Source organism: Falco cherrug, chromosome 7 (genome assembly GCF_023634085.1).
Source record: "Falco cherrug isolate bFalChe1 chromosome 7, bFalChe1.pri, whole genome shotgun sequence".
Lineage (NCBI taxonomy): Eukaryota > Metazoa > Chordata > Aves > Falconiformes > Falconidae > Falco > Falco cherrug.
Window position 1 is genome coordinate 49,459,383 of NC_073703.1, and position 27,078 is coordinate 49,486,460.

Here is a 27,078-nt window from a genome sequence, read left to right on the forward strand (position 1 = left end):
TTAAATAGCAAGTTTTGTGTAGCTTTATTTCACAAAATTTCCTCTCCCCAAAAGGACATGGAGGTAATGCTTTTTCCACCTATATCAATCAAGCATAGCAAATTAGAAGTATTCTCTACTCAAAGATTCTACCTGTGGCCTAAAGGGGATGGCAGAAGAGCTCCAGCAACTCTTGCTGAGGCAGGCTGAGGTGTAACAGCCACAGCTTTTTTTTTCTTCGCCCATCCACCGAGGATTTGCTGCCCCCACAGCACAGCTAGCAGAAGACACTATGCACTTGTGCCTCAGCTACTCTACTGTAAAGTGCCAAGTTTCAGCATAAATCGCTGATGAAGATGAACTAGAGCTAAGCTACCCGACCTTACAGTGGAATGAGTGAAGTACAGGCACATGTTCACTTCTGCTGACATAGCTATGAGTGAAGAACCAGAAAAACTGACTCCCTGTGCCATTCCACAGCAGCCACAGCAGCTCTGTAGAAGCCCAGCTGTGCTGCTGCTTGCCTGGTAATTATCAGCTGTAAAGGTTATGAACCCAAATTAGAGCTTTTGTCACACAGTCCACAATGGGTTTCCATGTGTAAATTATTGCAAATGAAGCCTCTACAACCAAGCATCGAATAAAAACAGAACACTGTCCACAAGCTCTTTCTTCATTTGAAAAGGAGAAACAAAAAGCAATTATATAGAATAGAAATCTACAACTTTGACTTAAACACAGTGATCTCAGAGTACCTCTTGGCCACAGGGACCAACTGGGACAGGAAAGCCCATCATCAAATCACTTACATGGAAGGCAAGTCTGCACAGACACTGGGAGCAGAATGGTCCCAGCATTGTGGGCTTCTATTAAAGCCTCTTTCAAGTAAGGTAAGCAGTGCCTGCACCCTCTGAAAAGCAATGCCATCTTATCATAGAAGAGTGCCAGCTTCTTGCTGGGAGATGTTACATGTGCAGGGAGAAAAGTTCTGTTGAAACGTCTAGTTAATATCTGCTTAACATGAGTAGTCAAGCACTTGTGGAGCACTGCATGAGTGGGTTTGGTGATGTTTGGTTTTGTTGTGTTGGTTTTTTTAATTAAATCATGCAACACACATAGAAGGTAGGGGCAAATCATTTTTCTAGGCATCCACCACATTGCCGGCAATGAGATGTGCCACAACAGCGTTAGCTCTATGCAGCTGTTACCTATAGGTCAATGGCATTTAAAATAGAAAAATCTTTCTTACACAGTGTTATGAATAAAATTGCACTTGATTTTGTTAAAAACTCATATCACTGTAACTTTTCCAAATATTTCCTTTCTGGCATCTTAATTTTCTTCATTAACAGGAGCTTCTCTCTAAAAACCTTTCATTCATGTTCAGCACATGACATACAACAGCATTAAGCCATTATCTACCAGAAAATGGGTCTGTTGTTTCTTCAGTGCTTATTTCTCTCTGTCATCACCCTCCCCCCCAAAAAGGTACAGGCAGTTCACACCTCTAAGTGTCAATTGTAACATTGAAATATAAACTCCTCAAGCAGACATTAGGAATTTTAGTTTCACAGATTAAATATTTGAAAAGTTACAGAAGGTGCAGTACACATTTAAATTGCTTAAAAATCCAAACTTGCAGCAACGTTGTAAATTCAAATTTCCAAAACGTTTATAATGTCCTTGTGAACTTCTTCCACAGCAAGACGCCCTCATGGCAATAAAGCATCAGACTTCCAAGGCTGAGATCAAGAAATAAATCAGCAGGATGAACTTGCTCCACCAAACAACTTTAAAAGAGGCGTCTCCATTTCCAATAGCAAAAAGCTACTCCTTCATTCCATTTTGGATCTTTCAAAGTGTGTAATCATTCTTTCCTGGAAAATAAAATGCCCAATGTTGTCATTTCCCCCAGTAAGTTTACATTATTAAAAAAAGGTGGTATACTTTGCACATTCACAACAAATGCACACTCATATATGCCTTTTAAGTCAGGAGTACAACTTACACAGCAGATACACCAGTTCTTTTAGAATATACATTTAGAATACGCATTTCTATTCCAAGCAGTTGTATCATGGTTGTCCCCCACTACCCTTCCCCTCCTTGTAGTATTTTACTGCTGCACTGGCAAGATCTGAGAGTGCAGTTCTAGTAAGCCAAGCCCTTCACAGCTGACTCATGACTCCTTTGGCATGTCAGAAGACTAATTTTGAACTGCAAGTTTACTGACCTCATCTGAATCCAGAAGAGCTGGAAGAGCACTGCAGGGGGCAAGGGAAGGGAAGGAAAAAAAAATAGTTAAGCGAATTAGAGCACCTACTGAGAGCATATTATTGACAATCACTTTCAGTCTTGTGTTGCACTTTAAGCCTTTTTGGGCACAAGAGATCAATAATAAAGCCAGACCTTTCAACTAAACAGAGAAATGAGAGAAAGGCACAGAAAAGATGAAGAGCCCAAGAAGGATCCTCAATGACCTTTACATTTTTAAAATCCTTTTTTTCTAAGCTTCTCATTACCAACTGAACAATCCACGTTGCCATGAAATAAGCTGCATCATTCATACAGGAACACTGCTGAAATACACTGAAGACATTTACAATACCGTCTCATACTGCAAAAACACATCACAGAAATCAAACAAGCTACACTAGTATCATATAGCCTTATCAGCTACAATAGATCTCCCACCCACTGGGACCTCATCTCTTCACAACCCTGACCATACTTTTAAGAACAGAAAACCCTGCAGCAGACTACCTCTAGGCGCCCTTTCCCAGCTTATACAAGTGTAGTCCTTGTTTTCTTAAGGAATCCTACCATTCTTCAAAAAACAAGTACTAGAATGGGGAAAAAACAAATTCAATTGAAAAAATACACTTTTTCATCCTCTTGAAGCTACACTTGATTTGTCTTTAACTTCAAGCAGAGTTTTGTACTTAAATCCAGAGCCTCTGCCAAAATCAGCCATTCAGAGTTGTGAACGTAATAGATCTGTGAGCTTGTTTTGCTACAAAAAAAAATTTATAGACACAGACACTGAAATTTTTAGGATGTAAAAGTTATCAAAAGCAGAACAGATATGGACTGCCTACATAGCTGACTATATTGCCAGAGACATAAAAATGACTCAACAGACATTCCAAGTAACATTTAGACCTACATGACATTCAGTGGTTTACATTCAGCAAGATACTCAAAGGACTTCTCAGAGCACTGAACAGAAAGAGAAGGTTTGTTTGTTCCTTGTTTTCTGGATTTTTTTTTATTTAATTTTAACTTCAGTGAAGTACAAACAAATCAGTCTATGATTTCAGAGTCTGAGACAGTTAAGTCAGCATGTGTTCAAGTGGCACAAACTGTAAGGCCGACAGACTGCATAGGCACAAACAGAACCATGCTAAGTAGTCAGAGGGCCAATTCCAGACTAAACTCTGTAACTGCTCATGTAAGTGTAGCATACAAGTTTTAAGTCATTCTAATGTATTTTTTTAAAAAAATAATTGTTTTTTAAAAAATACAAGATTTCTAATTGTATTTTCCTATGTGCAAGGAACCTGCTTTTATTGTGACTATAAAAATACTCACACATCTGTCACTGATGAAGGAACATTCTCCTCTACCCACTTCAGGTCATCCTCTTGCTATAAGTACAGAAATTAAATGGAAAACAAAAGTCAGTTCTCCCAAAATGCTGTCACATGCAAGCCTTTTTCTTCTCAGCTTACTTGACAAAAAACCAATGTATTTATAATGTCAGTTCAAAACACCACCAAAACCCAAAAAACCCACCTTTAACTTGCTTTCTGGATTATAGAAAACACATTCCAAGAAAAAAAGAAACAACCCCCCACCTATAACTTACTGAGAACTCTATAATAGTCTAATGGTGACTAGCAAAAGCAGGTCCTCAGGACACTTTGGTTACTTATGTAATCTAGTTTAGTCTCCCACAAAAGAACATTATCTTTAGAAGATGCTACAGATTAAAAAAGGTCATAAAAAGCACAACCTAGATTTTGCAAAGGTATTGCCAGCGTTTCTCATTTGTATCTGGTAAACACTAATTCACAACACAAGCACACTTGTTTTGAAGTTGGAGAACTGACCCTTTTTGATCACCCCATCCCCAAAGTAAAAAAGCTTGATTTTCATGTTATCCTCAGATAAGTAGAATACAGTTGCAACTAACCTTTGAGATAAACATTAATGACAAATATTCATGCTACTATCGTGAATTCCTACAGGTTCTTTCAACTTTTAAATTTATGCATGAATTCCATTAAAAGACTGAGACATACTTTCTACCTCCTAGCTGAATGCGAAACCACCTCTGCTTGTAAACCACATGGAAAAAACCACAGATATATAAAAAATGTTACATCCAAACTACTTTGGTAGTTACATAATAATATACACATCAACTCACTTGAGTAATGAATCACAAATCTCAAACTTTGAAGGCAATTTATTTACTTAAAATACAGCTCAGCCTCCTCCTCAGCCCGACAAACTTGTTAAAAATAATGTATTGTTCATTACCAGAATATGGTATTATACAGTTCTATCTATACTGGACTATGCAAACATTCCTAAAGAACAGACTGAATTCTAAAGCTTCTATTGCACTTACAGGAAACTAGATGAAAAACGTGCTTACTTTCTGTTCACAAGTACTGTAAACATATGAAACTGACTCACTCCCACCCTAAAGCAAACTATGAAACTCACATTTATAGACTGAAAGCTCTGCATATTGGTTGCCTCCCAGCAGCAGCTCACAAAACAAGAGAGATGGTATAACCTTCAAGGTAGGGAGGGCATACTCACAGCTTTGTTTGCTTTTACATTCCCATTTGGTTCTTGCTTTGTACTTCTCATTTTCATTCCCTCTGAAGACAAGGAAAAAAAGATTGGGGTAACTGAACTGTAATTTTTCATAGACTGCAAGTGAAAGAGTTTAATGTTCATTCAGAATATTTTATCAAATCCAAAGAGACAGAGTAAGACAGGAAAAGTTAATGATTAAGACAATGCTTTCCCTTTGAAAGGCTTGTAGTATTTTTTCCTGACAGGTGGAATACATGGCTTTTCCTGATTTTTGCCATTTTACTTAGGAAATGCCAATTTCGAGTCCTTTTAAGCCAGGCACCAGCAGCACAGAACTCAAAGACATAGTCGCCTAGAGAAGCTGTGGAATCTCCACCCTTAGAGATACTCAAAAGCCATCTGGACAGAACCTGGGCAACCTGTTCTAGGTGACCCTGCTTGAGCAGGGAGTTTGGACAGGATGACCTCCAGAGGTCCCTTCCAACCTCAACCATTCTGAGACATATGCAACTCCCAAAATTTATTTAACATACTGACTGCTGACCAGCCACAAGGTTGACTTAAAAGCTGAGAGGCAACATGCATCTCCCAAACCAGCAGACAGCCAGAGAGAGCTGATTTGGCAAATCCACCTAAGGGATTATACACTGCTCTGCAGCTCCTAAACAAGCCCAACAGCACTGATATATGCCAGCAGAACTGATTTGTGGACAGACAGCATCAGCAGGGATGTCACCCTACCTTTTGCACAACTTATGAAGAGCAATGTTACAATGGACATAGTAGGGAGATAGAAGGCAGAGAAGAGGGTTTTACAGTAGGAGGAGGGTGAGTGGAGGGAAAGACGCAATCTAGTGTTACAGAGCAGGATTCTTTCATTCATATGTAAATTAATAAGTATGTAAACATATTCATCCATAGGTTTATACTGGACATTTTAGGCCTTGATATGGAAAATGAAGAAGACTGCAGAGTTCAAAGAAGAGATAATAAACGAAAATCCTTAAACTGGATTTTAAGAGCACTGCAAACTAAACCACTGCCTAGCAACAATATCCTAGAGACACCCTTGTCGTCACTGGATCCAAATCTATGACTTGACACTTTTAATAAACAAAGTCCAGTGGACATGGTAAAGCAACCACAACAGCAGCAGTGTGTTCAGTGCAATCTAAACGCCCCAGAACTAAACAGGCAACGTAAAACACTAAACAAAGCCAATGTTTCCTCTACAACTACATAAATCAATGGCAACAAGGAGGCATGCACTCTGCTCTTACAGCAGTAATGAACTTTCACCAGAGAACAAGAGACCTCACTCCACAGAAGCATCTCTTCCACACTTAAGCTAGGTGAACAAGATCTTTTCTCTTACCAAAGCTTTCCTTTAACATTGGCTCTTTCTGCTCATCATCATCCTCCTCTTCAGACAGTGGTGAGAAAGCAAACCTTTAGGAGGGAAAGAACAAAAGCTATCTTAGAATAATACCTTTTGCCACCCAAGAGATTCATTACCTCAACATTCACACGACTTCACTATTCTGTGTGGTTCGTTGTTTTTAAGACCTATGCTAAACTACATAATCAGAAGTTCAAGTCACTTCTTTTTACGTAAGTTTACCACCAGGAACAGATTGGGTTTTATTTACGTGACTTCCTACACTTACTTTTCCTCAAGCCCCTACGCACTCTGCTTAGAATCCTTATGGAACAGCATACAGCAACTAAAATCACCCACCAGTACTTCTCTGGATCAACAAGCATTCCCAAAACCCAGTATTTTTAGAAAGAGGTAAGAAAAGATGAACCTTTGGTTGTTAGCAGATGGTCTCCACAGAATCATGATGACAAAAAGGATCATTGAAAACAATAAACGCCAGATGGCATCATCCACCCATAACTCCTGCCAGTCCTGTCAAGGCAAACAGCAGCACAAATTGAACAGGCTGTGGAGGAAGAGACTCCATGACCTCCGCTCCTTCCAAAGGTGAACTAAAAGCATCCGACAAAGGCTCATTACCCACAACAGTGAGAATTTTAGCATGTGGTATATTACTCTGGACATAATCCATATAAAATTCTGTTCCTCCAATCTCACCTCTTACACTGCCAAATGTAAAGTTATCAAGAGGCAGAAACGGCAGAAAGTATTAAATATTCACTTACCGACTGACAGTCCACCAGCCTGAACTTCATGGTGGTCCAGATGATAAATACAATAGATGCTGCAATATTAAAACAAACAAGCTGCTTATGACTACAAAAGATGCTAGTCCAAAAATACTACTAACAAGACTGTGCTTCCCAAACAAAGGGCAAAGACTTGAACAGTGAATTCTTGGAATCCAATTTATTACTGCTGGAAAACAAGAGACTGATTTATCACACTAACCTTATATGGTAATTTAGACAAGGACTAGTACATTTTCCTCATGGTTCTTCAGAGACAAGGCATCTATCAAGTATGAAGTATTTTGCCAACTCCTCATCCCTATTCACCATTTTTACATTACTTTCATCTAGCCACCAAACCATTTGTCATTATCAGTTGACAAATAAAGACTACCTTGAAGTAACTGAACCACCCAACCTGCCTCAATGCCTAGGCATTCAGATCCTGACCCACAGGAGTTCCAATGCTCAAACAATACTATCACCGCAGTTTTAGAAGATGACACTTTCCTCCACTAAGGTGCTCTATGATGACTAAAAACCAGATGAAAGGAATTTAATCAGAGCTGTTGATTAAAAGGAATTCAATTTTTTTTGGTTTAAATCCCCCCAAAAATTCAGTCCTTAGAAGTTTTCTGCTCATTGGATTGTACTTGGAAATAGAAGAGCAGCTGAGCACCTAGAAGCACCAACAGGTTTATTCTTGAAGTTCAGTTCATTACTACTACAAATGGAAAGCGATTTTGGATCTGTACTCTGCCAGAATACAGAAGGCATTATGTTACAATACTAAGAATACTGTTTTTCCAAGAATCACTCCAGTCTTCAGCCATCTTAAAAATTCTGCAGTACACAGACTGTGACTGTGGCAAAAACTACCTCTGCGAAGTACCTTTATGAAGTTAACAGCACAGGATAATAATCTTTTGCCCCCAGCAGCTTTTAGAGGGACGAAAGTGCTCTGTTAAGAGGCACTGCATAAAACCTACTGATTTTATAACATCAGGACCAATAATCCATTACCTCTGAAGTATCGATGTAACACTTGGCATACACCCACTATTAGAAATGGGTTAAATGTTAGAAATCCCAAGTACTTTGATTGCATTTAAAGAAAGGCCACCAAACTAAAAATTTGCTTTAGTGATCAAATCAAGCCATATATGGAAATGGCAAATGCTCTCAGTTATTTTCTGCTTACCTGCTACTGCCAAGATGAGCGTGTTGGTGAAGTGCCGATACAAAGAGAGTTTCACAACATTCCTTCGAAGTTTTAGCAGTTTCATTGTTTGAGTTAAGCTGATGAATATGTAAGGAGAGTCAAGGAAAGCCTCTGAAGGGACAAGCTGGTCACAGACTTAGGAGGAACACAGATCTTTGGGTCAACAGCTCTCCCACCCACACACTTAGCCCTTCAGAAAGGTAGACCAGACTCAGTAGAAGAAAAGTTCATCCTATAGCAAAGGTAGCAAACGGCAGGATACATCCCTTTCACGTTATTTAATCATCTACACTTAGAATTCATCACACAAAGATGGCATCCAAGCATCTACTTTGGACTACGGCCCATTCCTCCAGAAAAGTGTCAGATGTACTTCTGATAAATGAAAAATCAAGTCTGAACTAGAAGTGAGTTAAAATCCGATTAGAGCATACAAGTGTCTTTTTCCCTTTTGCCTACAAATTTATTTCCATAGCAAGAGAACAAGTGCTTAGGAGAAACATCATGGTAGGAGAGAATTGGGGTTGTCATGGCTGGGCAGCAAGCTATTCACATTTTAAATAGTTTTGTGATTGACTTTTGCTAAAAATACTTTACAGGGATTTTGATATAAATGGCTTTGAGTTCAGCATTTCAACAGCAGTTGCTACAGTCACACTATAGCAGTTTGTATGTAGTATGTCAAGACACCAAAAAGTTAACACTGCCCCATTTTGTCACCTACTTCAAGACAAGTTTGAATTTTACAAAAGTAATTTTAGGTTTGATGTTGCTAAGCAACCTTCTCCCCAAAACATCAACTGAGTCTGTTCTCCAAAGGCTACTGCTATGGTACCGTTACAGTGCTACACGACAACAAATTAATTTCATACTTCAACAATCAGAGACTGGTAAGAGGCAGACTTACCTAGTCTATGTTCAGGAGCTGCTCTAAAACAGGTGTCTACTGGTTACCTAGTTTTCCTTGAACTGGCTGTAGCAGAAGCTTACCTGAACACTCAATTACAGAGGTTCTAACAATTCTACCTGAAGTAGAAAGAACATATACTTGAAGCTGATCTTAAAAAAAGTTCAGCCAAAATGACTCCCCAAAAAAACAAATTTGAAAGAAAACACACCCCACCAAGTAAAATAGTGAAGGATATCCACCAGCACAGGGCAGTATCTAGGAAAGCCAGGGGAATAAAAGCCAAGGAGGCAAGATCATTCTGGGCCTGGAGACAAAGAGAAAGCCAGTAAGAACAAACTGAAAAGGAAACAAGGTACAGAAGAAGTGAAGAGGGTCAGGCTGTTTTATGAGAAACCACAAACACTCCATCACAATGTTTGAGCTTTACTACAGAAGCAGAGGGTTTGAACCACAAGTTAGCTCAATGCACTGAGGGGAACTGATAACACCACATTGTCAGTTCTCAGTTCTCAACCAGCAAGGCAAGAAGTAGTCTTCCACATGAAGTAAACCTAGCACTGTTAAAAGGAGTCTCTGCTGAGGCAATGGCTGCAACAATGTGCTCTGGCCAGTTCCTTTACAGAAAACTAGCAATCAGCTTCTTAAGAGATGTAGTAATTAAGTCTTTTACACTATCCATGGATGAACTGAATGCTCCACTGGCAACCATGAGTTTGACTGAAACTGGCAAGAACTGCCTTTGTGTGTACATTGAGAACTACTGAAGTCCCAGCTGAAACAAACAAATCACCTTTTATTCCTTTTAAGATAAAGACAGAAATAATAAGCTGCGAATAAGCTTGGAACACTCTGCAGTTTATGAAAGGATATCCACAAAATCATACAGGCATCAATCATGGACAGGGCCAAGTTTGCTATCAGAGCCACAGTGTCATAGAAAAACTGAAAAAGTACCAAATATATGTTAAATACCTTATTCCAAAATACCAAACACAGAACAACAGCAATCTACTTCCTGAGATGCGCACTCATGGCCAGATGATTCAAGCTGTACATCTGTGTCTGCAACTAGCCCTACCTAATCTGAATATTAGACACAAGGGTCTAGGCAGAATATAGTGTCTGAAACCTCACTAATCAGAAAATTATTAACATTAAAATACACAGAATTACATCCTGATAAAATGAGAAGACATCAAACTTAAAATAATTGTCAATAATCCATATCCACAGACTCAACCACTTCATTGTCTCTATTCCCTTCTTTCAGGATAGCCCTGGGATTCTCCCTTAGCATGTAAGTAAATAAAGCCAGTAGCATCTGTGACATATGGGAAAATTCAAGCAGTTACTGACCCCTGTGACTCTAAGAACACCTTCCATGCCAGAAAATAACAGATAAAGGGCTCCAGCCATAACTACTTTGTGAAGAGTAACTCCAAGGCGAGGCCTGTAGGAAAACAAAGTGAAATTTAATTAAGGGGGGGGGGGGGAAGGGGAAGAGTGAACTCATGTCAATTTGAGTCTAACATAAGGCATGAAGCATATGAATAAAAGGTCCTTGTGACAAGCCACTTCAAGGTCCAGAAATATTTTTATTATGGTGCTCAAAACTTACGTGACTAAGGAAGAGATGGGTAACAGTTTTGTTTCCTAGTTAATCTGTTTAGCTTTTTACAACCATTTCCAGAAGTCTCAGCCCACCTCTGCTTCATCAGTTCCCCCAGCACACCTATACCTGCTGGAAGCTTCTACTACCACACAGCATGTTCTTTTACCATACAGGTGGGGACAGACAGATCAGCAGCAATCTTGACAGCAGAAGCCTCCTAAAGCAGATCCTTTCCCCTATCAATAATTCCTGACCTCCCCCATTTCTAGAAGCTCCTCCTTGCCCAGAAGGAAGGCAGATAAAGCTCCCATTCCAATCCTTGCAGTGTTTCAACAGTGACTCAGAAGCCTACCCAACAGTGGTACACAGAAAGGGGTGGATTATTAAAAACCAACAGTGAAAAGCCTGTTAATAGAACACACCAAATCTGTTACAGAATCACTCACTTGACTATCCCATATCCCAGGCTGACTATGATGACCAGAGTTCGAGCCAATGAGCGCTTCACAGCAGAAAGCAGTTCTGCCAGTATTACTGCTCCTTGAACTACCAAAAGCAAAGAGGAGGAAGCTAGGTTAATAAAACAGAAAATTTTAATAGCTACTGCATGCAATTGTAGCATGAGAGCAGACCATTTTTTCCAGAAAGTGGACTATTAAACAGTATAATCTTTTAATTACCGACAGCTGGAGTAAGCTTTCAAGAAAAGATACGTCACATAGCATAAAAAGAGGTACTGAAAAATTTTACATCCATAGAAATTTGAGAGTAAACGATCCATGAAACATTTATCTGTAAGATCAGCCTGGATGATCTTCCAAACAAGTCAAGCAACAAAACCTTCTATACCATGGGTGTGGCCAATTAACAAAGTCATAATGAAGTTTTACTTGCAGAGTTTGATTTATATGCATCCATCCTAAAAACTCAAAACCAAAGTCCCAAAGCTTTATGTGGAGAGAATCACTTAAGATTGATTATCAGGCTATGGGCTGAATATCAAGTCATCTGCAATGCTGTCATGTTGAAAAAGGAGTTTCAAAGTCTCTTTCCAAGGCCAACAGGAAATTAATTACAAGCTACACTTATGAAGTCCTATTTTAAACTTCAAACTAGCACTACAGTGAATACTTTCCAGAACCTAGCATTTTACATCCCCAAGACACTACACTCAGGAGTCAGAGAAGGCAACAGCATTTTAGCCTTAGAAGAACACAGATCACCGTATTTACAACATATTAAAAAAATGCAGAAATTCTGGTTTCCTGTTCTGTCTTGAAACAATCCCCAAGTAATCATATACTTAGCATGCATATGTCAGCCCAGTTTAGCATAAGCCGTTAGTGCTATGCCCCATCAATTAAACTGCAAGCTGCAATTGCTACCTACCAGATTCCCCCGTGTAGCGGATATTCTGGAACTCTGCATAGAAAACTGCTTTCTCGAGCATTCCCAGGAAGATAACAGCACCAATCCAGAACTGGATCCTCAGGAGATCCCGCCAGTAACAGGCTGACCATGCAAGCCATAGAACCCCGAAGAATACGTACACAATGCACATCACCATGAAAAACTATTACACAAAAAGAAGCAAGAAATATGAACCTTAGACCCAGAAAAACCATATCCTTGTTTCCATTCCACAACTGTAAGACAGATCTGTTTCCTCCTTGAACGTAGCAACTTTTGAAGTCTTATATACAAAAGTGACTAGAAACAAACATTGCTTCATTTGTCTTCTCTGGATTCTTTTACAGTGACAGCCTAATTTCCCACTGCCAGTACATGGAATCACAGTAATTGAATTTCGGAACAATTTCTCTCGAGAGGTCTGCCAATTTATTTCACAGGCAATTTTTCTAAGGAAGGTATCAAGTGCTACTACCTTTCAAAAACTCTGATAAGAGCTCAAGCAAATCATTGAGTACTAGAAACCCTGTTCCTTCTCACATATTTTTCTATTACTAACTTAATTGTACATTTACAGTACTCTCCAAATAAATTTACAAGTCACCTTTACACACCATTCCACAGAACAGAGATAAGCAACTGATGGTTTTAATCCCTCAGTTCAAATAATTTGACAATTTCTCTCAGAAGTTAATTTCCAGCAAACTCAGTTTTTGACCAAGCTTTAGGTCAGCCAAAAATCTGGAACTGAAAAAGAAACCTAGATATTCATTTAAAATAATTTTGTCATTTTTTAAAATATTTTTTCCCCATCTAGTGTTACTTGCTTCAGAAGAACTTTCAGGGTACGTCTCCTACAGCAAACAATAAGCTTGACTATGCTACGTGGTGCTGAATTTTCTAATTAACAGCACCATACCAGAGCGAGTTAAGTTTTCAAAAAGGATACTAGGTTAAGAAGAGGAATAAGGAGGAGAGTCTAAGACATTAACTGAATAACGGGAATTACTTAGCCAAAGTACAGAACAGTAATAATCAAGCAGTCTCCTCTTGCAGAGGTAGATTATCTTTTTTATAAACCAAGCAAGCATTGAAGTCAGCTGCAAAATCTGTTGAAGCTTTCACGAACTGAGAACACCTTCATTACCTTACTAATCCTTACAGATTTTCACATCTGACTGATCCATACAGTTCAAATGGTAAAGACCCAGACATGTAGTTCACATTTAGATGCTTCATTACAGAAGCATTTAGACAGGGATCTTTTTCTGGACCTGCCACATAGGGATATTCACACCAGTGGACTGTATGTGAACAGAGCTGCTGGAGGCTTTTTACTTCTGCAGGAAGTAAAACCTATGTTTCAGAAATACCCTCAGGCTCTCCTATTTACAGGCAACTCTTACCAATATAGTCAAGCTAGAAACCTTACTTGTTAGCAATCCCCAGCTAAAGTCTGTTTACACCACATAAATATTGAATTTATTTTATTTTCTTAGTCTCCTCAACAGAAGGAATGAGCAACCAAACCAATAACTCCTTCGAATAAAAAGGGGATTAGCTCTGTAGTTCAATTACGCTTTCACTGTTAGGCAGTATTAAGGACCTCCTCACAGGCTGCAAGAGAGCTGGTGGAGGAAGGATGATAAAGCTGTAAAAGAACAAAGAAAGCAGTGACAAATGAAAGGGTAGCTGTAATCAAATGCATAGAATAGCACATTTTCTAAGATACGAGCTAAGGAGAAAAACAGCATCAGTAAAACTGGTCAGTTTAGAGCTAATGATACTGGTAACTTCTTGAACTACAAATCAACAGGCACCAAGTCAAACAATCCAGAAAAGGACATTAGTGGCATATGCAAATGTCTAAAATCTATGTCTGTTTTCCCTAGCCTGTATTTAGTACAAAAAAGTCCCCACCAACCACCACACAGACCAAAAAACACCCTCTGCTAAATTATTTTTTCTGAGACACTGCCCTTCTGTTTCCTAAAGCATGGAAGAAGAGTATTTAATTGAGATTCCAATCAACGGACAAATTTAGAAGTCAAAGGAAAGCTGTTTTACTTACAATCATCAGAGGATAGTCTGCAAGAGAGAGGTACTCATATGGCCCCTTCAATTCTACTGTCACTGTCAAAAGACAATCCAATAATCAAATTGAACAAGAACCAAAAGGAGGAAGCCAGGATAAAATACTTAGCTATGTGAAGATTTGGAATTTCATTACACTTGAGTAAAAAAATCAGTTGTTAAATCTAACTTGAACTTAAATCAAAGACAGACAAGACTCCCAACACACTCAGCTAAAAGCATGTAATTAAAATTACACACTATTATCAAGTAACTACTTAAAAGTAATTTGTGCTGGAGATTCATGTGTAACAGGAAAGTTCAGAAACACACATAAGCTCACTTTTTTAAAGGGGATTTTCAAACTTCTCTAACGCTTGAATAGGTTATCAATGCACACTTAAATATACTGTAATATAATTTCAAGTGATAATTATGATCTTTGTATTCTACATGATTTGAGCTTATTAATATAAATCACCATGTTGGTCTGCACATTTCTGAAACATGCTACCAAGCCTCAAAATTGAACTGCTTGGGATTCTTCTTTACTTCCATCATTAATCTGACAGACCAACAGCCTTAGGATCTTCAAGACACTAACAATCACTTATTTTCTTATGATAAGAAAGCATTGTAGTACACAATACTTACATTTGTTTGAAGTGAAAGATAGCGTCTTATCAAACTGAACCATGCAGAATTAAAATATTAATTAACATATTAAAAGTACCTCAGAATACACTCAGACTGGTATACATAAAAAAGGCACTGTATTTTTAGCCTAAAGTATCTTACTTGTAAAGGGCTTATTTTGATATGAGGAAGGTGTTGTTCTCTCCATTCTTTTAACTTTGGTAGTAGAATCCTTTGCAGTTGTAATTCCAATTTGCACAATAAATATGTATGGCCCATCTCGCCAAGTTTTGATAACAGCATTCATTGCCTGAAAATAAAATGTCTACATGTAGACAGCGCATAGTCAAGATGACACGAAGATGATAGAATTAGACTTACCATACATGGGTGATATCTCCCATGCAAAAATAAAGTTCATCTCTTCCCAAGCCTAAAACTTGTTAATAAGTATTTGATATGTAAACTTGAAATCTATTTATTAGACATGATACTTAAAATTTAGTTGTTTGAATCCAGATAAATCCTCAAAGACCTGGCAGGTAATCTGGGTTTATTTGCAAATTTAATATTGAAGAGTCATCTCAAAGGTGGCTACAAAAAACCTCAAAGAGCCATCTCAAAGCTACAAAGAATTCAGCACATCATCATGTTCCTTGCTTTCAGTCTAGAAACACAATGATCACCACACAGATACTTCATTGCTCCTGAAATCAATTGTTTGGCAACAGCACAGCTGCATATAACTCAGTTCCCTGGTGAAGGCTGTATCTTACAGTGTAAGATACAAGAGGTAGTTGGGAAATTAGAATTTTCTATAGTAGTTGTTTCCCCTGAAAACTACTACTGCCCCTGCAACAGCTCTCATACCTATAAGACTCAAACCTTGCCAACAAACTAACAGAAGAAGCTTGCCCAGATAAACATATGCACCACAGAATAAATCAGAGACTTGAGTTTCAGGATACAAAACTGTTAATTACACAACTGAGGAAGTTCTAGCCATCTCTGAAACGACAATATTTACGAAGAGCTTTAAGGTTAAAATTAAGACTATCCACATATATGCCACTCACATGACTACTGCAGAACTACCACAAAGGCATTTTCTATAATGGCTTCTCCAAGAGAACTTCAGTATTAAAAGCATGTATTTAAGAAACCTCCCGATTACAATACTTTGAAGTATCCAAAAAAAAATTTATGCTGATATTGACTGAAATTAAAAGACTTAGTTAAAAAACAGAGTAAACTTAAAAGAAAATGGGCATATTTTTTTAAAACACCAATTTTGCCTTTATATGATCTCCATCTCCTGCTGCACTGATTCCTTATTTCACAACTGCACACACAGCTATTTATGTTTTAGCTTTAAGGTAAATGGCCCTGTAAGTACACAGGGAATTAAATACACTTTCTTTGCTGGCATCCAGGACATCCAATTTGAAGTTATTTTGACAATCGTTCCTGGTTAAGGCTTGAACATAGTACACAATAAAAATACAAACAAATTTGAAAATCAGTTGCTCAACTTGTTAGGTACAATGTTTTAAAAGATTGACCAGCTGAAGACGAAATCAAACATAACCTCTAAGTATTAGTCACCATTTAAAACAGATCATACTTTAAATTACTATGAAAAAATACTTTTTTTACATTTATACCATTAGTTTGAATGGTATGAGTTTCATATTTCACATGTAGAAGCAGCAGTTGCTCTGTTCTTTCACACATTGCTACCTAGTTTCAAGATATAAACAATCCAGGTGTCAAAAAAACCCAGATAATTGCATCTTCCCTGTAAATGCTACCAGTAATTTCTTGAACAAGGAAATATAAATAAAACCAAACAAACCAGAAACCAAACAAATTAAGACTGCTGGATTCCAAGTCATGTTTAAACTCAATATACATACAGTTTTATCTGCCACCATTGTGTGATTTCCTCCACTCTCCTTCTTATCTTTTAAGCTCTTGAAGAAAAACAGAAAAATGGATAAATCAGTACGCCAAAACTATCTCTTCCATGCCCACACTCACTCATTATGAGGGGGGGTGGGGGGCAAAATCACCTCTTGTTTCTCAGGTGAGAGAGGCTCTGGATGAACAAATTCTTTATAGAAAATCTGCAAGATAAGAAATGTACAGTATTTATAGGCACTTAATATTAACATGACATTGCCAGAACAGCTTCCAGTAAACTTGCTTACAAAGGAAGGAGTCTTGTAACAGCTGTATTAGAGAACTTTCATTTTTCTAAATCAAACAACTGTCCATTTGCAGATGGAGTCTTGAATACTTAAATTAATACTGTTTCATTTGAGAGTTACTTTCCTCCCCTCAGACAACAGGTGTCTATTTTTAGAACTAGACCCACAGACATGACAGTATTTTATTTTTCAAATATGAATCTGTTTGCTGTCTCCATTACTAGATGAAGTCTACACAGACAGATACACAATTTGGAGCCTTCTGCCTTAGTCTGTGCAAAAAAAGTCCCTACATGAGTGGGTGCCTATTAGAGATCCAGATTTTGCCAACACTCAAACTACGGTGACTTGAGATCTAGTGAAACTGCTAAACCACAAGAAATAAGCTGAACGATCAAAAGGAGAAATTTATGTGAAACTTCAGAAATTAGTATCTGAGAGAAATAACTTTTGTTAAAATTTCAATAGACTTATCAAAGGAATTGGAGGAAAGTCACTTAGACTTTTAAAACCCCAGTTTCACCAACTTGGACATGCAGTTAAGACGCCCAAGTTCACATTACACATCTAAATCCACAAGATCTCTTGTATAAAAACAAGTAGAACTGACACTTCTCAATTATTAAACATAAAAAGCAAGCAGCACACAAATTTAAAAAAACCCCACCTTTCAAGCCATCTTTGCATATCAAAGGAATTAGAGGCATAAAAAAGGTTTTTAGTAACGTTTGTAAGTCACCTTTAGGCACACCTTTTTTCATAACCAAAAAACCCAGCAAAGAAAAACCCCGTAACAGAGAGACAACACTGCATAATTTACCTTGAATTCTTAAGTACACAATTAAAGACAGCATGTTATACTGATAGCCATTAGCATGATCACACAGCATTGGCTGGGGATACACAGCTGGTGCAGAGCCTATGTTTGCACATTACTTCCCTGTGCCGTTCTGCATTGTCTTCTCCATTTGATTTGTTTCAAACATGTTTTAACATTACCTATTTTTAATTTTTAACCTGCTATCAGTGTTTAAGTAACCCACTTCTCAACACACTTTAATTTACATTACTGTAAATGAACATTATCTGAGCAAAAAATGCCAGTCCTTTATCAAACCAAATTTAGCAGGAGCTTCACTCTGCTGCCAGAGATTCACACTTCTACTCAACTAGCAGCGGCCTTGTGCAAGTGAAACAAATTCAGAACACAGAACCATAAACAAAAAGCAGCACTGAACTTTACTGTGGTTTGGGGTTTTTTTCCCCTCATGGTGGGCCAAATGTTGAATAGCAAGCCAGAAGTAAAGCAAAATTAAAAAATTATCATTGCAGTTTGGTTGTCAAACAGATAATAACAAGCACCTCCCTATCTACAGTGATACTTACATAGGATGCTAACACATGTAACAGGAACTACCACCTTCTCTGTATACTGGATAAGAGAACAGAGCAAACAGAAGTTTCTACCCATACCTGAGGTCTGAAGAGCTCAGAGCAGTTTGGAAAGGGGAGAGAAGCTGTGGCATAGTATCCTGACCAACCAGGATGCTCTTCAGACGTAGCCCCAAAGTAGTACTCTGCCTGTTCATCCTGCCAAACATAGAACAGATCTCAGGTTAGCATCCAATATATCAAATGGTTTATCTCAGTAGGCAGCTGCAAGACCTGGAGAGCACCATACCTTCCCTCTGCACACCGCCCCAAAGAGAATTTAATAGCATAAAGGCCATCAAGACCACACAAGACTGTAAAAATGAGGGCCATAAAAGGGGGCGCAAAAAAAACCCTCATACAGGTTTTAAGTAAAAATTAATACCTAATTTTTAAAAAAAGAAGAAATCCCAGTATTTCTGCAATGGAGGTGCAGCAGCCATCATAAAGCTCAGTCTACACAAACAAAGTCTACATTATATTAAAAGACTAAAAACCTCAGTAATGTGTTTAGTAGTTACAACTATCATAATTAATATTTTAAGTAAACATGGGGAAGGTGTTACACAGTATGAACCACAGTTGTGTTCTACCACATTTGACAGAGACACTATAAATTTTGTCTAACTTAATACTTGTAATGTGCATCCATAAAGAACAGAATTTAGACTAAATATGAAAATAGTAATTTTTTTCTATTTGCTGTCATTAAGCATTGCTGTAAATATTTTCATCTACCTCAAACTCACACACTTCATTTCAGAATCAACGCACTTATTTAAGCTTCTGGGTTTCGAAGAATTCTGACAAACACTTCCACCTTACCCAAAACCCAGAAAAGTCAGTAATTCCAGCAAGCTGTGGATCAATTCCTTTCCATTCCCAATGATTCAGAAATTTGTTATCTACCAATGCACAAGTGTCTTTTAGGCCCAAAGAGCTATGAGGATGCAAGTGAGACATCTCCAATATACTCAGCTCACCCCTAAAAATCATAACCCATCTTCTCCCACACAATTCTTACCCCAAAGTTGAAGACTTCATTGTAGCAGTCAGAATATCTTAAGTACCAAGTAACATTGTAACTTTGGGAGGGATCACAAGTTTTTTCATCTCCTTCAACTGAAAAACCAGATAAGAACATGTAAGACACCCTCTACCTGCTGTGCTTTTCCTCTCATTCTGTGCCAAACTACCATAATTAAACACAAAACTGAAAGCAAAACAATAGAAAAACATTTTTCTCAAGTAATCCATTACAGTTCAGTGAAAGGAAGCAGCATGTGGAACATTACACGATTCTTTTAAATTGCTGAACTTTTTGTTTTCAAGACAATCGGGGATATTTCAGCAACCGCAAATACCAAACAAAAGGAGAACAGCAGTGACTCCCAGCAACTAAAATACACAAAAGGCCTTCCCTTTCCAAGATATGTGGGACACATAACAGGTGGAGAGAGTTGGGAACATATTAATGCTAAGGGCAATGCACAGGTAATTTAAAAATATCAACACCATCAACAAGAAAATAAATAAAAAAAAGCAAGATTTTGCGAGTCAACATCCACCCCACACACTCCCAACAAGACAAACAAGCCATCTATACATTAGCTCACTGTCAAAGCCGCAATCCTACTTAAAACAGCAATGACAACTTTCCACTTTGATTTATTAAGGAACAACATGCATGAAAAGTGAACCACAAGACTTCCCTCTCCCTCTTTGCTGCTCGCCCCAGGACAAACCGTCTGATTTTTGTGTTTCACATCTCATCCTGAAACTGAAGCCTGATCAAGAGAATTTAAGGAGGTAAGCTTCACCCTTAACAGTTCTGGAAGGGCCATTCAGATAATTATGTTTGGGTTTTGCCAGTGAACAGATGGCAAAACTCTTTCAAGTTGACAGCTTGTTTCTAGTAGCTGAGAAGTGCTCACACCTTCACAGGCAACACTCAACCTCAGACTAGATATCCACACACTTGTTACACATACAGAGCTTTTAATGAAATGTTTCCTTATTGACCACTGTTGGTAAAACCTGCAGTTGGAAAAAAAAAAGATCCTGCCATAGAGTCTTAACTGACTAATCCCACTTTAAACCACATGACTACTAAAACAAGTATACATAGACCTAAAACCTCAACAACTGAGTCTCTAATACCAAAGATTGGAAAGAAAAAAAAAAAAAGAAAAAAAGAAAAAGAAAAAAAGAATGGAATACAATCACTGCAAAAACGTGAGTTTCCTTATGACACCTTCTGGTAAGCATGAAAACAAGGCACACATTCTCCACATAGCCCTAGATGTTGCAGAGGGCACAACAAAGAAACTAATAGTCAACACAAGCACTGCAGTGACATGGGTACATGGCAAGTTCATAGAAGACAAAGACTCTTTGATAAACTGATCAAATGAGGAACACCTCAAAAAAGTGCTATGAAAAAAATAGGAGGGATTCAAAAATACCTTTTAAATACATTTTTACCTATTAAAAATAATTAAGATTATTGAAACTTTTACATTCAGCAGTAACACCACCTAAAGGCAAAACAGGTAATGACTAGAACAGTCCAATATCTGCAAGCATCAAGATTACGGAGACCTTGAAAAGGAAGTACTCCAAAAGACATAAAAGGCATCCATGGCATTTACTAGATTCAGCAACATGGAAATCCAAGTCCCTTAGCGTTCAAACAAAACCAGCAACATTCCACTCAAAAGCAGTCTTTGTACTCATTTACAGAGAGCAGGATTTCTACCATGATCCTAGACAGGAAGCCTGATGTATACTAGAATAGCACTTAAGAAAGGTAGAAGATAGAAATAAAATCATTATTGACAATACTAAACACCAGTGGCACTCTTTCCAGCCAGAAGCAAAAAGCATCAGACACCAATACATCACACACACACACACACAAAAAACCCCCCAAAACCCCAAGAAGGGGAAAGAGGAGGAGGTGGTGGAGGAGGAGATGCAGGTGCTCACCAAAAACACCAAGAACAACCCATGAGCAGTCATGTTTGGCAAGAAGGGTCACATTGCCCGCACAAACATCCCAGAGCAGATGGAAGAGGCAACAGACAGCAAACAGAAGAAGAGAGGCTGGTTTCCACAGCAGCAAAGAAGCAGTATGTAAAGCTGAAGCTTCCCAGTACCAGGTGCAGTTTAAGTATCATCTAGGCTGAGGAACTGAAATTAAGTTCCTAGCCTTTGTTCCTTCCTCTTGCAGTGATTAACTAAATTAATGTAAATCCTTTAATCACACCGGCATGTAAAACAGGTGTCTTTAAGAATTTTAAGGCTTAATGACTGTTTAAAGGCTGACAACACAATGTAGTTGGAATCCACAACAGGAGCCAGGGGACTGAATTCTTACTGTCAGATCTGCCACAAACCTGTCTTGTAACAAACATTTTATTTGTTCTGTGCCTTAGTTTCTTCTTTCTCTTAGTATTTCAGCTGTACATCTCATGATTAGACTTACCACACATTTCACTGAGGGGACCCACATCTTAAGATGCCACATTAGTACAAGCACACTACTTCTATTCAACTTTAGATAACACAGACTAAACACCTACCAAAGCTACAAATGCCCTTTCAACTCCTGTCCCAGCTTTCCCCAAGCATCAGATTTCTACATTTTGATCCTGCAACTGCACACTTGCAATTGTCTTGCTGCAAGACGTGAAACTCAGCCTTTGAGCTACACTGGACAAGTGGGAAAACCCTAACCCTGACATAACGGACCTTCACTAATAACTACTGCAATACTAGTCTCCTATTTCAGATTCATGTGGGATTAATGGAGGAACTTTAACAAAATCCCTTTGAAACACTGTCTCAAGAAGGGCAGGTATCTGAAATTAAACCTGAAAATCGATAAGGTAAGTACTAAACGTAATGGAGCACAGCAACATGCAATTTCATCAAGAAGCGTCAGCTAACCCTCACACCACCTTAATTTTCTGTTAAAAAAAAAAAGCACAATCTCTGCAGCAACAGAGTCTTGAAGTGACAAAGGCACAGATCCCACTAAACAGTCTCTACAGTTACTTTTATCCTTGTTTGACACAACTGCACGAAGGGCATTCACAGGCACTGTACCTGTATAACCACCTGGTTAGCAGCTGGAAATCAAACAGCCTCTTCTCCGTTGCCCCAGTTAAGAACTGGTGCAAACACCTTAAAAGTGCTCAGAGTGCATGGAAAAGATTTCAAGCTCTTCTAATTCAGCTAGTGACTTCCACATGTCATCTACATCATCTTGTTGCCATCTAAGTACTGTCCTCATGTTCACAGCTAAGAGGTATTTTACAGAAACTCCCCTTTGAGCAGTAACCTACATAACCCATAGCCCTAGCCAGAATAGCAAAGAGCAATAAACAGAAAGAACAACTGGGACGGCTACAAACATGTTTGCTCTGTGGCACTCACACACTGTGACCAGGAGGAGAAAACAGCTCTCAAGAGAGCTGCCATAGCATGCAACAGCATTCCCTTACCACTCCCAGAAGCACCCAGCTAAAAAGGGTGCTCAAAAAGCACAGTCTCCTGCACACTGGCATCAATCATTCTGCAACAGAAATAGCCCCTGTCCCAGTCAGCACCAGATCTCCCAGCTAGAGGAATTCAGCGTATCTTAAACAGGGAAAGCACACCCCCACAGTAGGTTTCAGCACACCCCATGCCTGATTACCTGCTATCTGAAATGAAGTGGTGCTGCCATTGCCCATCTCGCCCTCTCCACAGAGGGCCTGAACAGAACCATTCATTTCTGCTACAGCCTAAACAGATCACAGCTGCGAAGCTTCACGGCTGCTAACACACCCAGCTGTATCAGAGCTATGGCTTTTATTCAGTGCTACGTTAGCTGTCACTGCAACCACTGCAGTTAAACACTTCACAGTGTGTCAAGTCCCAAATGTTAAAGGGGTGGCAGTGTGTCAAACAGCAAACAGGTTAATCCCTTGTAACCACTTACATCTCAGGAAAATGGTGGTGTTGCTGAAGAGAATCTTCCCGAAGTTAAACTTCTTCCCCTGCAAAGACACAAAACCCGAGAAGGTATTAGTGGGCCTAATGTCACCTAGCTTAAGTACACGTCACCTTCCACTGTAAGTTTTAATTCAATACAGCAATGAAAGCAAATGCCAAATCAGAAGCCAGCCTCACTGGACTTTCCAGTCATGCTTCACCACCCCTTCAGCTTGAGAGGCTTGGGGCTTTTTGTTCTGCAAAACTGAATCAACTTCATCGACATCTGTTGAAATAAGCATTTTCTTCCTGATAAGAAAGTCTGGACTATCCAACAAAATTGTCCTAAGAATCAACAGGAGCGTTCACCGCGATCCTTTAATTTTGTTTCTGAAGCTCAAGAGCCCCACAGAAAGCCGACATTCCCCCCTTCCACGGCCAGATGAAGGCAGGTTTCACGTGAGGCAAAATAACTTTTCTCCACGCAACTTCAAAAACACACGGTATAGCAGAAGTGCTGGAAACCACTCCACCTTCCCAGAGCCCGCACTTCTCCCGGTTCAGCGCTGCAGAGGCCCAGCGCTCCCGACAGCAGGCCGCAGCCCAGCCGCCCGCGGGGCGCGGGTGCCCCCTCCCCGCGCAGACCCCACCGGGGCCGGGCCCAGGCAAGGGGGCCGCCTCCCTCGCCACGGGCCTCACAGGGGACACGCTCCCCGCCGCCCACCCGGGCCATTCCCCGCAGAGCCCTTCCCTGTGCTGTCGCCACCGCCGACCCGCCGCAGCGGGTCCGAGCCCGGCACGGTGCCCGGCGCCCCCGCACCAGCCCTGGACGCGGTCAGGCGCCGCAGGCCGCAGCCCTCCCGCCGGCCCCCGGGGCGCTGCCCCGCTTCCCCCCGGGGAGGGCGAGCCGAGCGGCAGCGGCCTCCGACCGCCGCCACGCACACGTACGCTCCGACCGCCGCCGCAGCCCGCTGGCCCGGCGGCCCAGAGCCCCCAGCGCGGCGCCCCAGCCGCCCCTACCATGAGCACCGGGAGCCGCCATTTGGAGCGCTGCCCGGCGCTCGCCGCGCCCGCCAGCAGCAGCACCACCAGCAGCCGCAGGAGGACGGCCTCAGGCCGCCGCCAGCCCCCGGAACGCGACGCCGCCGCCATCCCGCCGCACGGAGGCCGCCGCAGCCGCGCTGGCCGCGCCCCTTCCGCTCCCGGCGGCGGTAGGCGGCTGCCGAGGGCCGGCGTGAGGGCGGAGCCGCCGCCCGACGGGGCCCGAACTGTCACCGCCCCCCGGGCGCCCGTCGCCGGCCCGGCCGCGCTCGGGGCCCGCCGGCTGCCGCGCTGACGGAGCGCCCGGTGCCGCGAGCCAGGCGCGGCCGTCACGGGGGGAGCCCGGCGGCCGCCCCTCCCTCCGGGGAGCCCTCCGCGCCCCGCCGCCGCCATGGAGGAGGCGCTCACGCCAGGGAAAGTCGGGTAACGCGGCTCCTCGGCCGGCCCTTTCCTCGCTCCCGGCGTTGCCGGGCGGGCCCCCAGCTTTCCGCAGGGGGTGGTGGGGTGCGGGCCCCGAGCGGGCCGGGGTGGGCGCGGCGGGGCGGGGGCGGCCGGGGTGCGGCAGCGGAGCCCCGCGCAGAGCGCGTGTGGCGGCTTCGGGCGAAACCGGCAGGGGCTGACTGGCCTCGATATTTGGTTGCTGCGCGGCCTCTAATAATGTTTAGGTCACGGTGACTGTGACTGAGCCTTCGTGGCTCCCATCTGCATGTTATATGTTGCGTGTATATAATTAATAAGTATTTTATGAGCAGCAGCTCATTGTCGGACAGCACTAAAACCTTATTATCTTCCACGTGTGTCTGAACTCTGCATGTTCTGGCAAGTGTTTGGATGACAGCCACAACTGGCAGTCCGTTTTTTCAGGCTGGGCAGCAGCTTACTGTTCTCTAATAGATGAGAAGTTCCGTTAAGCCCGGAGGTAAGGCAGAGCGTCAGCAGGGCCATCGGCAGCCCCGCTGCAGGCAGCAGGGAAGGGCGCAGGGTTTCTGCTTTTCTGCCAGGCCAGCCCCTTCCTCCGTGCTTGTTGCTGGAACGTAATACTTCACTGCGAGGGTTGCAGGGAGAGGTCTGGCTGCAAAACACAAAGCCCTAAGAATTCACTGTTGCTGAAATTCAGCTGTTAGTCAGGGTTAGGGTTTTCCCACTTGTCCAGTGTAGCTCAAAGGCTGAGTTTCATGTCTTGCAGCAAGACAATTGCAAGTGTGCAGTTGCAGGATCAAAATGCAGAAATCTGTTGTTCGCCAAAATGGTCAGAGTTTGAAAGGAGGTGGTTTAGGGTGGGAACTAAATGTGTAAGAAATTCTTGCGATATCCAAACACAGTAGTTCAAAGTCCAACACATTTTATGTCACCACAGTTGTCTGCACCTTCTTTAATCCTTACCCCTCTTGAGGACCCCCACCATCTGATCATTCAGCAGGTGTTTAGTGAACACGTTTAAACATTTTCTTAATCTGCTCTTTCTAGTGTCCAAGATGAGGCTGTGGACAAAAGCACTTTTAAGGAATGCAACCAGATTGCGTTTTACAGGTAAAGAGAAGAATTGTAGTGAAAGGTGTTTTTTTTAAAACTAGTAATATTAAAAGATACAAGAAGTAGTTACATATTGATTTTTAATCACAGTAAGTCTGCTAACTTTCAAGAGTTTATCTTTCAAAGTGGGCTTCAGCAAGCAATAGTCAGCATCTTTTAGAAGGTGTAATGTTACATCCGAAACCTCTTTGTTAAAATTTAAGAGTCAGTCCTCTCATCTGACAAAGCCCCAGCAATATTTTACCTATCGGTAAACTCAGACACAGGTTGTTTTCTTGATGTGGATATTTCTTGAATATCCATAGTTCAAAACAAGAATTTTCAATAGAACCCATTAGTCTGTGACAGTCACATACATGATTTCAGTCCTGTTGAACAAGTACCTTGGCCAAAATTCAGCATCAAATCTAACTTCTAGCTTAGTAGTCTCTTAAAGCTAACCTTAAGCTAAGTGATTCTTCTCACCCCATTTCTAACTGAGATACCTTTCCTCCAACTTTTTTTCCTCCTGTCCTCCATTGCCTTCTGTCCTGTGCCGGCTGAGTGAAAGGAACGATTGCCCACTGTTATAGCAATTAGTCACTGACATACTGGGGTACATTTTCAGATACTTATTTCTGTTCTGCAGGAAATTATGTTCAGAAAACCCCAAATAACACTTTGCCAGTGGGAGCAGGACTCCTTCTTTTCACACCGGCCCTTTCTAGCCATTTTAACTTAGCACATCCAATTTCTTAGAAAGAGATTGCCACACATCGGCAAACGTCTTTGCTCTGCTTTTAAAAGAAATCCTTTATCTGATTGCTCACATTTGTGCATTATCTGTTTGCAAGGAAACAAAATCAGTCTACTAATGAGGAAGTTTCCCTTTAAGGTAGCCTCCACGACATTTATCTTCAAATAGTTCATAAAACCTGGGCTCAGCAAGGAGCATTCCACAAGCATTGAAAGAGCCTCTTGTTTCAGGGTCTCTGTCCTAAAAACTTTATCAGGACCAAAAGATGTAGTCAACACTCTGTCGTCAGAAGGCTTGTTG

General features: G+C 40.8%; 2 protein-coding genes across 3 annotated transcripts in view; one reads left to right on the top strand and one right to left on the bottom strand.

Moving 5' to 3' along the window:
* Positions 1 to 24,902, bottom strand: TMEM87A (transmembrane protein 87A). Of its 2 annotated transcripts, none has more exons than XM_055717223.1 (20): positions 24,489 to 24,902; positions 23,476 to 23,533; positions 19,513 to 19,610; positions 18,531 to 18,647; positions 16,920 to 16,973; positions 16,764 to 16,820; positions 15,010 to 15,157; positions 14,210 to 14,271; positions 12,118 to 12,301; positions 11,175 to 11,274; positions 10,473 to 10,566; positions 9,348 to 9,420; positions 8,186 to 8,290; positions 6,979 to 7,037; positions 6,621 to 6,724; positions 6,188 to 6,261; positions 4,813 to 4,874; positions 3,571 to 3,626; positions 2,213 to 2,243; positions 1 to 1,856 (listed from the first exon to the last, which is right to left on the bottom strand). In XM_055717223.1, exons 1-20 carry the CDS (start codon positions 24,900 to 24,902, stop codon positions 1,815 to 1,817), a joined length of 1,992 nt encoding a protein of 663 aa, XP_055573198.1. In that variant the 3' UTR covers positions 1 to 1,814. The 2 variants fall into 2 exon arrangements, with proteins under 2 accessions (XP_055573198.1, XP_055573197.1); XM_055717222.1 differs by lacking the exon at positions 9,348 to 9,420 and adding an exon at positions 9,983 to 10,058.
* The window catches only part of GANC (glucosidase alpha, neutral C), a 27,472-nt gene continuing 25,272 nt past the window's right edge, over positions 24,879 to 27,078 (top strand). Inside the window, exons 1-2 of the mRNA XM_055717218.1 lie at positions 24,879 to 24,932; positions 25,977 to 26,039. Of these exons, the coding sequence (XP_055573193.1) occupies positions 24,901 to 24,932; positions 25,977 to 26,039 (95 nt within the window). The 5' untranslated portion in view covers positions 24,879 to 24,900. The remainder of the gene's footprint in view (positions 24,933 to 25,976; positions 26,040 to 27,078) is intronic.

Coding starts and splice junctions, on each gene's coding strand:
- TMEM87A (XM_055717222.1), bottom strand. CDS start 24,902: ATGGCGGCGGCGGGGCGCGGAGGGCTCCCCGGAGGGAGGGGCGGCCGC. Junction 18,648..19,512: donor ATGAAGTCTTCAACTTTGGG/GTAAGAATTGTG, acceptor TATGTTTGGCAG/GATGAACAGGCAGAGTACTA. Junction 2,244..3,570: donor CCTTCATCAGTGACAGATGT/GTGAGTATTTTT, acceptor TGCCCCCTGCAG/TGCTCTTCCAGCTCTTCTGG.